The following is a 14,720-nucleotide window of genomic DNA, read 5'->3' on the forward strand; positions in this document are numbered from 1 at the left end:
GTTCCCGCATATTAAATAAATTAAACTTTTAACCAGGTGGCAACTCTTAAAAGAATAGCCTATTAACCAATCTGGCGCATAGGCTGTCTGCGTACAAAACTTCATGCAAATCCGTTCAGTCGTTTCCCCGTGATGATTTCCCAAACATCCAAACATACAAACTTTCACATTTATAATATTAGTAAGATAAACCAATAATCACAAGAATTATAAAAATTTCTCTCCAAAAGATACGTTTCAAAGCATCCCTGTCGATGTCATAATTCAAATACAAATTTGAATAGAAATTTTGATGCGAACGATTTTCCCCGATATTCATCATTCAAATTTCTTTATTCATTATTTTCTTCCCCGCAAATGTACTCATTATTTTAAGTGGCTTTCATCTTTTTATTTTTGTAAAAAATAATATAGACATGTTGCTCTTGACAGCTGCAATAGCTTCAATACACTAACAAAAGTGTGAATACCCAGTGCCCAGCTTAGAATAAGAATCCTAGCATTTTGCCTCCCAAATGTTTCCGTCTGGCCTCCTCAAGATCCATAATGCCTCCGGAGGTAGTCAACACAACGTAACCAAATTGACGAGAAGGCAGCAAGTTGGTCCACTTCCAACCATTCAAGGATTGTAAAGGTACATTATTTAGCTTAGTTTAGGAATTTTTAAAGAAAAGAAAAACTCTCATGATTCGCAGACTTTCGCATATATGTATATGTGCCTTAAAACCCCTTTTTTTTTGTCGCGTAAGTTATCACCTGGTTTTGAACGGATATTTTCCACACCAAAGTTTCGAGGCTGCTTATTTTTTTCTCAAACGTAGTACCCTTTGGTTGCAACATAACCGTAACCTTTTTTTTCTGTAACTTCTATTTTTGATTGATTTACGTTACTCTATAAACGTACGAATGTCGCGTACGGCTGTATGGAAACACCCATATGTACATACATACATATAGCAGCAATTAATTTGATTTAAAGAAATGGCGTGACGTCCATTTTCGCTGTAGCGTATGTAGTGCATATTTTTAACTTCTTCTGGCGAGGCGACATCTATCTCTAGAGGCTTTCTAATTGTATGTCTTTGATATGATACCTACGACGAGGTTGATATCTAGACTAGGTTTGCCATAAATACCTTTGCTATATTTATAGTATATGGTGGGCTGGATATACAACATTGCAAGTTGATAAAAGCGTTATAAAAATATATTTAGACTACAAGTGTGTAATGTACGTTTATTACGAATTGAAACGATTTTAATGAGTATTCATAGCTTCATAGCAGTTACATCAAAATGCATATTTGACAAGAAAGAGTACAAGATTGCCCCGTCATAGTGGAGATGATATTTCTGTACAAAAAGTAAACAAAGCCGAATTGCATGTTAATTCTTCTTAATTTTCTCAATAATAAATTTTTCGATAGTAAACGGGTTTTAATTGTGCTAAATTCTAAAAATATATGATATACAATGACAATTAATAAGAAAAATGTGAAAAAAACGGTAATTTTTGTGGAAGTGGAAGTGAATTTCAGTGCATTTAAAGTTTCTGATGCGCCTTTTACTTTTAGATCAGAATTATCAAAATCGACAAATTCAAATTAGCGGTACGTCTGACGGTGCCACCCATGATAAAAACATTACACGGTAAATTCATTCTATCAATTCGTCGGCCATGATTTTTTTCTGACGCTTGCCAACATTTTAAAATCATATAAAATTTAAAATAAAAAAATTAAATTGTTCACAATTGTTGTTGTTTGAGATTGAAAATGCACACAAAGTTAATATTTTACCCAAATTCATAAAAAATTAAGAAATCTAACTTTTTATAAAAATGTCACTGTACAGAGCTATATAAATCTATTTTATTTTTTTTAAATAAGGCCACTAGCATGTACGGTTTTTATAAATGAATCTTGTAGCGTCACGCTGTATAAATACCTATGTACATATATACGTTTTGGCTGGTGAAATATGTACTTTTTTTGTTTTTAAATATTCAATGGCGCAACACAGCAACTCTTTTTGTTACACGAAACCCTTGAATACGTGCCTGTTATCTATTTCTTCTGTTTCGACATTCCGCTATTTTGCATTTCTTTCATTTTGACGTCATTCGCATTGTGAGATTTTTGAAATTCGTTTTAATTCGCCATTCTGCTATTTCATAATTCTTTCATTCTCATGTCATCCATCTTCCATTTCTTACCTTCCATTGCCGTTCGCATCGTCGAACGTGCCTGTCAAACATTGCCGCCATCATGCTTTTCAGTTTGGCAGGCACGTCCGCTGTTAGAAAGAGAATAAACAAAAAGGGGCATAGGATTCCATACTTGTAAGTATATACGATGATCGTAACAGCCTTTTTCTGTACTGACCTCAGAATTAATGGAACAAATTTTCCCAGCGGAAACTTGCAAGTAAGAAAATCGGCTGATCACAATAATAATAATAATAGATTGGCGCTTACACATATGTTAGTGTTTGGCCGAGCTTCTCCTCCGATTTGTGGCGTGCGCCTTGATGTTGTCACACAAAGCGGAGGGACCTACAGTTTTACGCCGACTCCGAACGGCGATTGTATTTTTATGAGAAGCTGTTTTTCATGGCAGAAATACACTCGGAGGTTTGCCATTGCCTGCCGAGGGACGACCGCTGTTAAGAAAAAAAACCGTTTTCTATATTTTTTTGATGTTGCTTTGACTAGGGCTTGAACCCAGGCATTGTGGAGTGGAAGAGCGCACTGCTTACCACTAGACCACAGCGGCCGACACATCACACGACATCACAAACATATGTTTGTAAATAAACAAAAGAAAATATGACTTTTTTGAATTATTTACTGCAAATTTTATTATTAATGCTAGTATACAACGAAAAAGAGAGTAAAGTTATTAAGCACAAGGTTTGTTGAGTTTATTTTTAGTTAATTTACTATTAATTTCCGGTTTGTTTACTTTAGTGTGTGCTGACTATGGTTGCCGTATGCCATTTTTCGTTTGTACCATAATTGTTCTCTAAATATACCAAAATAGATAAAAATGCAGCAAGCTGAAATTTTGTTGGCCNTTCCGGTTTGTTTACTTTAGTGTGTGCTGACTATGGTTGCCGTATGCCATTTTTCGTTTGTACCATAATTGTTCTCTAAATATACCAAAATAGATAAAAATGCAGCAAGCTGAAATTTTGTTGGCCGAATTTGTCAGTTTTGGTAGGTTGATTGTTGAAATTATAATTTTATAATTTTAAAAGTACATTTGTAGCATCTACATAAATGTACATTTGTAGATACCTACCAATTTTTTTTTTCAAGGATGGGTGTTTGGAGGATATTTTCTTATTTTTGAATGTGCCATGATGTGGTATCACAAATAATTTTGGGAAATATATTTCATTCATTCCGATATAATTTATTTGTATTTTAAAAAGGTTTTTCAATTCCAATAGTATGCAATTGTATAAAATGCAAAATCGGGGAAAATGTACCAAGCAGAAAATAAATTACCCACCAGTGGCAACTGTGGAAGTGATCAACTGTTTCGAAGGCTGCAAGTTTTTGCAAATTTTGCGTTCTCGTACTTCTTAGTCCTCTCAATAGAGTACACACATATAGACGAGAGCAGAGTTTTTCGATAATATAAAGCAGCTTTAAAGAGTACTTCCAAAAATTGTAATGCAACAGTCCGCTGTTGAAACATTTATAACTCCTAAACAACAGGAGGTGCAATATATTTTAACCGCCCAATTCTGTGTTTTCTTGATAAATTATTTGTAAAGAAATTTTATAAAGATTTTAATCCAGTAAAAGCTCCCATCGTATTCTCTGTCAATATTTATAAAATAAAAAGCTCTATGATTTCCCCATGAGTGAAACTGGTTTCATTGTCACATATGAAAAATGGGGCACCGAAATTGCGCATATGGAAACTGTAAATTTAGACATTATTTCGATTTCAACCGAAATTGAGCATGTATGCATTACTTCGTTTTTTTCCATATGCATTACTTCGCTTGTTATGGGTTACTGTTCGTCGCACCAAAAAATCTAAGCATTTTACTCTTCGGCATATAGTGCACCCTGTAACGTATTAGAAATTTCACCATATAATATTTTTCTAGAGCGTACGGCAACGCTAAACCTGAATGGAAGGCCTGCCATTTTGACGATAGCTGTGTTTCCTTGCGGACGGCTGTCACTGATTGTCACTAGTTCCTGCAGGTTTGTTTGGTTACTTATTTTTGTTAATAAACGCTTTTCCGCGGAGGGTAGTGATTGTTTGTGACAATTGTCCTTACGCTGACGACACACAATCAATTTTGCCTTTCGATTTTCTCACACACATTGCTTGTCAAAAATGATCAAAATTGAAAGCCATTACATGGGCTGCATTCAATTTAAGCAGCAATGTCATTGTCAACATGCCGACTTCGAGAAAACGACTAAAATTGCTTACTTCAATTCAGGTCCTAGAAGAAATAAAATAAAACTAAAAGCTAAGGCGAAAAATAGAAGAAATCCACGAAAATATATTGGGTGAAACCCTTATTAGTTAGAAGGTTTGTAGTTTGTTTTATAATAACGTAGAGGAATTTATTATTTCCGTTTTATTTAAGGGTAGAACACGATTTAGAAGGGCATTCGCTGAAAGGTTTGCTGTGGGAAGACGAGGAAGGTGACTTTAAAAACTTCACGCGCTTGGACATAACTAAGTTCGAAGAACTATTAAGTTTCGTACATATCTAAATACTCATATTTGGAAGATAAAAAAAACAAATAAGTGTTTATATTATAAAAATTATAACTACAACTTAGGTGCGTGATGGTCTGCAGAAACACACACATGCGAGCTGCTATTACTCCGCGATTAAAACTATGTATCACGTTGAGATACATAGCTTCTGGAGACTCCTACAAGTCCTTGGAATTTCTATCCAGAGTTTCAAGGAACACAATTTGGATTTTCATTCCCATTGTTTTAAATGCTGTGTACGAAAGCCTTCAGCAAGCACATCTAAAGGTACTTTCACTTTTTCGTTTTAAATTAAACATTATTTTAAAGTTTTTAGATTTTATTAAAAAAAACATAAAAAAACGAAAATTAATAAAATCCATTAATTTAACACAAAAAGCATTTTTAATCAGGCATTACATACAGAAGCGGCCACAAAAAGCCGTGCACAATCGCATATGTGTACTTAGATGCAGCGGAAATTTAACGCGATTAATCAGTTTTTACGAATTCAGACGAGGAAAGAAGTTATTTTAGGTACAAATCAAGACATTATTACTTAGTAACTTATGGCGTCATATTCCAAAATTTCAGCATCTATCATGGCTCTTCAAAGAATATCGTAGGAAGAGGTGGTACACGTATTTTGTGACAAAGGTGTCGATGTTCTTGGTGGAACATTGGAAGCTATTCCCAATACTTCTAATGACACTATTTGGGGCCGTGCATGGTGACTTTCTGTAATAAGTGCGATTTTTTTCCTTGATACGAGCTCCAGAATGTCCGCCATAACTTGGTACGCCTCTTTCTCCGGGAATTCCTTAATTTGTGCAGCAATGTTTTCCCCAAAAGATTCATAAACAGTAACGCTTTTGTTTATTTCAATGAGGTGCTCTATTGCTGTATCTAATTTTGATTGCGGTCCCGGGTGAATGCTTTCTTTTTCTTTTGCCCTTTTGGGTTGACAATACACTACACTCGCTGCCAGAAGTTTGTGAAAATGAATCATCATCCTGTAGTCGCCTTTCATTCGAAATTTTGCAAACATTCGTGTCCTGAAAAATAAATAAATAATATAAAAAAAAAACTTTTTAATATACAACGCTTTTATAAATGGACTAAAAAGTAGAAAATAATCTTTCTCAGTCCCATAGAATTTGTTTTGATAACTTTTGATTTTGAAATTTTAGCAAAAGTCATTATAAACAATCTATGAAATTGAAAATGAAAAGCGGGGAGCGCATGCAATACAAAGCATTCGATTTAATTGACAATAGTCAAACTACATAACGTAGACCTAAAATTTCTACAGCGAAAGTAGAACTTTGAAATCGATTTTAAGCGGTCGTTATTCATATACCCACATACATACATACATATATTACTTTTCATATCAATTCAAGTGTATTACATGCGCCCCACGCTTTTCATTTTCAATTTCATAGATTGTTTATAATGACTTTTGCTAAAATTTCAAAATCAAAAGTTATCAAAACAAATTCTATGGGACTGAGAAGTATTATTTTCTACTTTTTAGTCCATTTATAAAAGCGTTGTATATTAAAAAGTTTTTTTTATATTATTTATTTTCTACTTTTTAGTCCTGTCTGAATAAAATTTTGCAATAGATATTAAAATAATTCAACGATATTAATAGAAAGGTGCACACACATGCATTTACATATGTATGTACATACAAACGAGCACCAATTAATTTTATTTAAAGAAATGGCGTGTCGTCTATTTCCGCTGTAGCAAACGTAGTACATAGGGCGACATCTAGATGTCATCTACCTCGCCCTATTCACTACAGATGTTGCCCTATGCACTATGCTTTTTTATAGGAACTTTTCAAAGCAAAGCTTTATGGTGTCGGACACACAACATTGAAAGTTTCTGGATCCATAACATTGAAAGTTTCTGGACACACAACATTGCAAGTTGATAAAAGCGTTGTAAAAAGTAGTGGTTTACATACTTATGCTAAAAACATTTCTTTTATTTATTGACTAGATGCCAAATACGGAGGCTGAATGGTTGCAGGTTGCAAATGATTTTAATACTTTGTGGCAATTCCCACACACTTTGGGTGTGCTTGATGGGAAACACGTCCGCATTAAGGCTCCGGCACATACATGATCTCAATTTTATAATTTCAAAGGATTTTTTAGCATAGTTTTATTTGCATGCGTTAACGCACACGGTCGGTTTGCATACATAAATGTTGGCTGCAATGGTAAATCCTCCGCCAACACAATATACAGAGACAGCCATTTATACGAGGATTTACAAAACGGGACACTAAGCATCCCAAAGGCTAGCCAGTTATTCCTCCTTGCACTGCGGAAAATTCCAGTTGGAAGAGTAGCGGAACTAGTCCAAATGACGCAGTTATTCTTCCAAACGGAATACCTATTTTCCCAGAGAGCAAGGGTATAAAACCCTGATGGCAACCCCACAGTCGGCCATTTCTACATCGCACTGGTGAATAGCAACCGGAAAGGCATCCTCGTAAAAATTCATGAGACAATACGTTTTAGTTTTGCCAAAACACAGACGTGTCGATGGACACTAAAGTCAACGTAAAATCAGGGTTCGGAAATATTCACTCATCTTCGTACGCGAAGGTGAACGTATCAAATATTCCCTATTGATTCTCCTTCGCGAACGAGAAACATAAAACCCGTCCAGATAGTTCGCTGTTGTTCGTACGCGTATGTATTGGTGGACCAAACAGCGTGCTCATATATGTAGCTATAAGTGGCAGCGATGCCTTCGCGAAGGTTCACTGGTGTCGTTCTCGTTCATAAGTGAATGTAAATGCTGCGTCAAACATTCGCGGAAAGTTGGTGTGGCTGGAGATACTATTCTATGCGAAGGCAATTTTGTTAATTGCATAAGATTTGCGACGTTCATTCGATTTTCAAAAATGACGTGTCAAATGAAAGGGTTTGGCCTCTAGATGTTTCCTTGTCCAACTTGGAAAAGTCAGGACAGACTTCGCGGTTTTTCTTACCGATGATGTCAGTGTCATCGGCATAAGCCAGCAATTGTACGCTCTTGTAGTAAATTGTTCCTAAGCGGTTCAGTTCTGAAGATCTTATTATCTTCTCCAACATCAGATTAAAGAAGCCACATGAAAGAGAGCCGCCCTGTCTGAAACCCCGTCTGGTGGCGAAAGGCAACAGAGCAGAGCTGGTGGTATTACTCAACGTCATTTTTCACAGGCGTATGACAGACATAGCGGCATATACCTTTAAGTACTGTCGAAAGCGGCTTTAAAGTCGACAAATAGGTGGTGAGTGCGGATCATTTTCTCGCGGGTCTTTTCCAAGATTCGGCGTACTGTGAATACCTGGTCTATGGTAGACAATACATTCGATAAGACCTTGCAACCTATGCTTAGAAGGCTGATCCCGCGGTAGTTGGTACGCATGGCGGGGTCGCCTTTCTTGTGGATTGGGCAGAGCGCACTTGAATTCCAGTCGTCGGGCATGCACCTTATTACCTCCTTGCCATCGTAATTAAATAGCTCAGCTGACAGGCCGTCAGCTCAGACAGCTTTGGCACTTTTCTTCATAGTCAGGCGCTGGGATATCGACTCCATCGTCATCGACTGGAACCTCGAAGTGCTTCCGCTATTCAAAAGGGTCGAAAAGTGTTCCCTCCATAATCTGAGTACGTTCTGGACATCAGTCACTAGGTCGCCATGGTTGTTCATACAAGAGTCTTGAAACCTTCCGTAAGTCGCTCAACTCTCTGCTAAAAATTTCGGGTGTTTTTTCTGTCGGACAGCATTTCAAGCATTTTCTCACACTCGTGATCGTACCAGTAATTAGCGGGAAATGTGGTTCCACTGCTCGCGCAAGTCGGTTTGTTGAAGAGTGCTCTCTCACAGCAGGTGTGAGGGTCGAGCGCCGAATCCATTGGCCGTCTGTTTTGATTGCAGCTTTTCGACGTTGAACTTTCCCTGCATTGTTGGGGGCCCTTTTTTTGCTTCTCCGAGGTTAGGTCGTATATTGGATGCATCAATATAGTAGTGCGAGTCGATGTTTGGCCCTCGGAGTGTACGTATGTACATCTAAAACATGGAAGCATGTCTTCCGTCTATCACAACATGCTCGATTTGGTTTCCCGTTTTTCGATGTGGAGACATCCATGTAGCTTGAGAGAACGAAAAATGACACTGAAGATGGAACAACGCCGAAACCGGTTTGTCTCCAAACCAAATTTGACAAGGGACGACGGAAAATCGTTCCACAATACATCACACTCCTACCCTGTCGGAAACACCAACAACGAAAATAAGAATAGCTTGATGGATGTTTTTATGCTAGAACCCAGTAATACATACTGCCAAGCTTCGGGCCCCGGCGAAGTGGATCATCCTCAGCCCGCCGTTTCTATGTGGAGGCTGATTTTTTCGACACTGGCACCAAAGATCCCTTCGTTGCCCACCTTGGCATTTAAATGGCCAAGCACGATTTTTATACGTGTCGGGGGCAGCGCTAATATGTACGCTCTAAGCTAAGAGAGCCTTGGATGCCTCGTCCTTCTCTTCCATCGGGGCATTGGCACATGTGAATGAGATGTTGAAGAATCTCGCTTTGAGGCGGATTGTGGCTAGACTTTCGTCCACTAGAGTGAACGCCGGTGTCTCTCCCACCACAAATCCAACACCGAATTGCACTCCTTTACGTGGCAACTGTAGTAGACGTCGCAAGGCTCACGCTTACCTTCCTCGCCCCGTCCATCGCATTTCGTGGATGGAGCTGATGTCAGCCTTTATTTTCCCTAGGAATTCAACCAGCCGGGCAGAGGCACCATCCCGATTAATCCCCAGCGCACGCGGGGTGTTACGCCCTCCCACTTTACCTCGCTCCTAAACTAGCGTTCGGTCGCTACCCAGAGTATTCATGGATATAAATATCCGGACGTAGTTAGCTGCGATTTGAACCGTAAGCACACGAATCACTTCTGGCCACTCCCAGGTGAATTGCCGGCAAAAGCTTTGCAGTACTGGGAAATGTACAAAACATAGTGGCCAAAAACGAATATCTCAACTAAACCCTGATGAATTTTTTTAAATTCGCTCTACATACCTGTATAATAAACCAAATAGCCGGACAAAACGTTAAATGATATACATACATATGTATGTATGTATAAGTATGAGGGCGTATTGAACATTTTGAGTACGCAGATTTTTTAGGCTGGTATATTTATTTATGCTAAATATATTAATTGATTTTGTTTTGTCACACTTTAGAAGTAAACGTCTTGGCTGTTCACCCAACCGCTTAGTAAAGACACAAACCTAAAGACAAAGTAATAAACAATTGAACTATAAATTTATTTATAGTTTCCGTTCAATCAATTTTTGCTCATTGTCGACTGCAGCCAGGTTTTTACCCTTTTAAAATGGAAGTGCTTTGAAGTTAGAGATAATAACTTGATACAGAACCGGATGATCCACATATCTACTTTTCAAATCAATTTACTAATTATTTAGTTAGCGTTGGGAGTATAATTTGTTATACAGTATATATATAGGAAAAACCTTGAAATTTAGGGGGGGCCGAAATTATCAAGCAAGCATTTCGTGGTAGTATTTTTGAATATCTAGGCCAAAAATTGAAAGTTAGGGGGGAATGCACACGCATTCTGGAGTAAAAATGCTCACTCTCCCAAACGTACGCCACATACACTCCTCGTCATTTGAATAGCTCAACTTTTTAATAAAGATTAAAGAGTATTTACGCTTTTAATTTTGGTTATTTAATATTCATTACATCTGATTTTAAAACTATATACAGAGTTAAAAAAAATGTCAACAAAGGGGTACAATAAAGTGCAAGTTTCAAGTGTCTGTAAAATAGCGGTGATTTTTGAAAATTTTTTTGGTGATAGTGCTGCGCATTTTCTCTCATACAAAGTATGCTCGACAAAACTTTTATATGGAATAAAATGCGCAGCACTGTCAATAAAAAATAAATGAATTTGAAAAATCGGGGCTGTTTTAGAGTCACTTCAAACTTGCACTTAATTACACAATAATTGAATGGGCATATCAGAAATTTTTCTAAAAATATTATTAACTTATTCACTGCAGGTCATTAGGATGGCACACTCCTATGTTGATCTTTTTTAAGAACTGTTTCCAGCTCTCGAGAAAAACGAAAAAATCATATAAAATGCTGCCCAAGAAATGGAAAATAAACTTTCTTTTAAGTTTTAGTTTGTAAAAAAATTTAAAATTGCATTTACCCATAGAATATGCTATATCGTCACTAGACACGAATAAAGGCGCGAGCTCAAAAGTTGACGGCGAAAAAAGATGCATAAAAAAATTTCAGCGTCAAATACTCTTAACATACTTCGCCAAAGTTTTTTATAAGCATCTTTTTTCGCAAAATTTTTTTAAACGCTTTTTTTCACCGTCAAAACACCAGCGCGCCTTTATTCGTATGTAGTGACGATATTTTTAAAAAAAATTTATATTAAATAAACAAACGGAAAACTGTAAATACTAAGAATTGAAAGGGTATGCAATTTAAATGACGAGGAGTGTATATGAGCAGCGTGATTGTGTTAGGGCCAAATTCACAGTGCGTACAAAAATCTGTAGGTAACTGCCGATTCTGAGTTAACTACGCACTGTGAATTTGGCCCTAAGTGTGCCAATTACGTTTGAATGAATTTGCGTTCGCTTTGTTACGCTCTCGCATGTATTTGCATGTGATGCTTACGCTCTTTAAGCAGGCGCTCACTCTCTGTCCATGCTTGTATATGAGCAAATTTGACATCGATATAACTGTTGCCAACTTTGTGCCTTCCGCAAGAAATTCAGTGCGTTTAGGGAATTAAAAGGCAAAAATTGTGTAGTTTAGCGCTTGTTTTGTTCTTTGGTGCCCTTTTCAAGGCAATTTTATAATAAAAACGTGATTCTATGGTGACATTGTATTTGACTTACACATATGTTAGTGTTTGGCCGAGCTTCTCCTCTGAATAATATGCTCTCTATCACGGAATCCATAGAATATTCTGCTAATTAGCTGGGTGTACGCATTTGTACAAAAGTAAGCAATTGCATGAAAATAAAGGAAAGGAGCGAAGTCCGAACGATGGCTTATTGTGTATATGAGGAAAATGTATGCTCTTTGTTTGGTACACAAAGTCAGTATTACCGCAGCCGTACTGCGATGAACATGATGTCGGTGGGGTATAAATAATTGTTTCGCAACTTTTCATACCCTTCCTCCCGTAAACCGTTTTCCCTTTCTCCAGCCCGCGCTCGCACTTTCGCTACTGCGCGGGCAAAAAAGTGCCCATGTCTGCATTATAGAACCAAAACTCAAGAGGAAGAGGATGGGACGGAGCGAGGGGCGGAATTAGCCATACTCGAGCTATGGGAAGACCGAGTGGGGGAGCCCCGTGGGCTGCGGAGGAATGCGCTCGTCTACGCGGAGATGGCAGCGGATCTCGCAGAGCTTGGGTACACCCACAATGCCAGGGATGTGCAAGTTAAATTGCAAAATTTTTCGCAGCGCTACAGGTATGTTCATACAAGAATTAATTAGTAATTAGTAATTTAGTAATTTGCCATGATTTCGGGCTGCTATTGTGTGCAAATAGGTGACCCGACACACACACTTGTAGTCAAAGGTCTAAGCTTAATTTAAAAATTAATTTTGTAATTTTCCTTGCCTAATTTATTAATAAATTCGAAGGCTGCCAACACGGTAAGGTGTTTTGCACAAAAAAAACTGTTTACCGAGTTTAGACCGTTTTCCAATGATGTTCCCCAGGAGTCTATACGAGGCTTCGAGGAGTAAAGTATGACTTTTTATAAAGTTTGAACTGTGCTCTCTACTGGTTTCAATATCAAGAGTCACGCCCCCTCTCCCTCTGCCGACCAACCCAAAAACCGTGGGCAAATAACTAAACATTCCCCTAAAATGCTATTTGTAGAATCTTAATTTTTCAATTAAAACTTGTAGAAAGGAAAAGGCAGAAATGGGTCCTTCCGGTGGGTCGCCTTCTACATGGGTGCACTATGAGAGGGTGCACCAAATAATTGGAGGGTTCAAGTCAAATCTGCACACGGAGCTCACGCTTGAAAGCATTGATGGTACGTATGTTTTCGTTTATTTGGAATCACTTGCATATACATACGAGTACATATCGTCCCCCGTAAGCCAAAAAGTGAATGTGCAAAAATGAAAATTTTGGGAAGTTCATGTAATTAACATTCTGAAATATGTGCTATCCGTGTATGCATTGTATGTTTACGTATAACGTAGAACATCCAAAGATTAATCCAGCCAACACAATAACTCAAAATATGGTAAATTTGCACATTTATGTTTCTGGCCCATACAATTTTGGCGTGATAATGTGCAAGTTTTTTAACACAATAGGGCTATTCAGGATTTTGTGGAAATGGTTTTAGATTTGCAGTTGGAATTGCAATTGCAATTTTTTTGCTTGCTGCCATGGCAACCGCGTGCATTTTATTGTTGTGAATTTACAAATGCAACGGCTATGCAAATCGAAGAGCATATGCACAATATCCTGAACAGCCCTAATTTATTTTTATATGGAAGAAACCCGCAACACCTTCAGCGGGAAAAAAATCAGCGGTAATTTTTAGCAACTTAAAACTTTCACTTTATTGTTCTTAAATTTAAAGGGGCCACAAAACTCCGCACTCGAAAATTTCCTAAAAAATCTGATAAAAAATTTTATTGCCCGCAGCTGTATAGGGCACTCTCGTAAAATTCCCAATTCATTAACCTTTTTAACACGTTTCTTTATCGTATCGTTACCTTAATTCACAAAGGCCCTAAGCAATACTTTTCTAAACTGGGGTTTTCACACATTTTGGTAGGATATGTTAAAATACACCTTCAATACAAATTTCAAAGTTTTAGCATTAAAATGGTACTTTTTAAAAGGTCCTACCTGTTTTTGATACACCTTTTATATGATTTTTTGCTCCCTTAAAATAAAAAATTCGTTGGTTTTGACCTTTGTGAATTAAAGTAACGATATACAATAAGCAAAAATCTTTTCATTTTACAATTAAAAAACGTTTAATTGTATTAAATTTTTAATGTTCACAAAAATGTTTCTTTCAAACAGACTCATCAAAAGCATCGTCATCCATTGCACCTGTACCGTCCCCAGGAACACCGTTGCCATCACCCTCGTCGCCACTGCCCTCACCAGTACCTTCAACATCAGCGTCGGCTGGAAAAGCAAGAAAATTTAATTTTCAATAAAAATTATTAGAGAAGTTTGACAATTTATCGTCGGACATTGCCGAACATCTGAAGAGAATGAAAAGGAATTAATAGATATTGAAAGAAAGAAAGCAAAGGTTCAAGAAAGAACCGCAAAAGATAATTAAGAAGTAAAACGAGCCTTAATATCTTTTTTAACCCTAGAACACACACCCGGGTACAAATGTATCCACTTTCAACTTTGAAGTGTTGTAACTTTTGAACCGCTAACTTCGGATCTAGGAAGATTATTTAGTTTTGAGTTCAAATTCAAAATTTGAACCAGATCGGACCATTGGTTCAGGAGCTACAGCCTTCCAAACACATTATATACGTAAACACACACCCGGGATACGTTTGTACCCCAATAGTAAAAATCCTCATAATAATAAAAAAAAAACATTTTTTATATTATTTTTTTATTTGAAAAATTAAAAATATTCATTTCACACATTATATTATTGACTTTTATTATAAAAATTATAAAAATGCATCTTATATCTAAGGAAAATCATGGCAAATAGAGCAATTTGTTGATGTGACCGAATGTTCAAGACACATTGGCTTCTTACATTTGTCGCACAGCTTTCTGGTTTTTCTACGGCGTTTTTCCTCTTGTGCGTAACATAAATAGCAAGATCCGGACACAGGTTTTGGCGTGCGCGCTGCGGCAGATGTTGATGCTGCTGTTGACACCATT

At 37.2% G+C, this 14,720-nt stretch overlaps 1 protein-coding gene across 1 annotated transcript; it reads left to right on the forward strand.

The window, feature by feature from the left end:
- The first annotated feature begins 4,361 nt into the window (after positions 1-4,361).
- LOC108363694 (uncharacterized) lies at positions 4,362-14,168 on the forward strand. The gene is made up of 5 exons (XM_017617138.1): positions 4,362-4,540; positions 4,621-4,738; positions 12,062-12,291; positions 12,737-12,867; positions 13,881-14,168. Exons 1-5 carry the CDS (start codon positions 4,362-4,364, stop codon positions 14,018-14,020), a joined length of 798 nt encoding a protein of 265 aa, XP_017472627.1. The 3' UTR covers positions 14,021-14,168.
- The last annotated feature ends 552 nt before the right edge of the window (positions 14,169-14,720 follow it).

This window comes from Rhagoletis zephyria, unplaced genomic scaffold (genome assembly GCF_001687245.7).
Source record: "Rhagoletis zephyria isolate East Lansing unplaced genomic scaffold, Rhagoletis_zephyria_1.1 Rzeph_scaffold_01339, whole genome shotgun sequence".
Taxonomy (NCBI): Eukaryota; Metazoa; Arthropoda; class Insecta; order Diptera; family Tephritidae; genus Rhagoletis; species Rhagoletis zephyria.

Excerpts from the sequence above, each read along its gene's own strand:
- LOC108363694 (XM_017617138.1), top strand. The coding sequence starts at position 4,362 with ATGATCAAAATTGAAAGCCATTACATGGGCTGCATTCAATTTAAGCAG. Across the intron at positions 4,541-4,620 it reads AATCCACGAAAATATATTGG|GGTAGAACACGATTTAGAAG; the intron begins GTGAAACCCTTA and ends GTTTTATTTAAG. Across the intron at positions 12,868-13,880 it reads CACGCTTGAAAGCATTGATG|ACTCATCAAAAGCATCGTCA; the intron begins GTACGTATGTTT and ends TCTTTCAAACAG.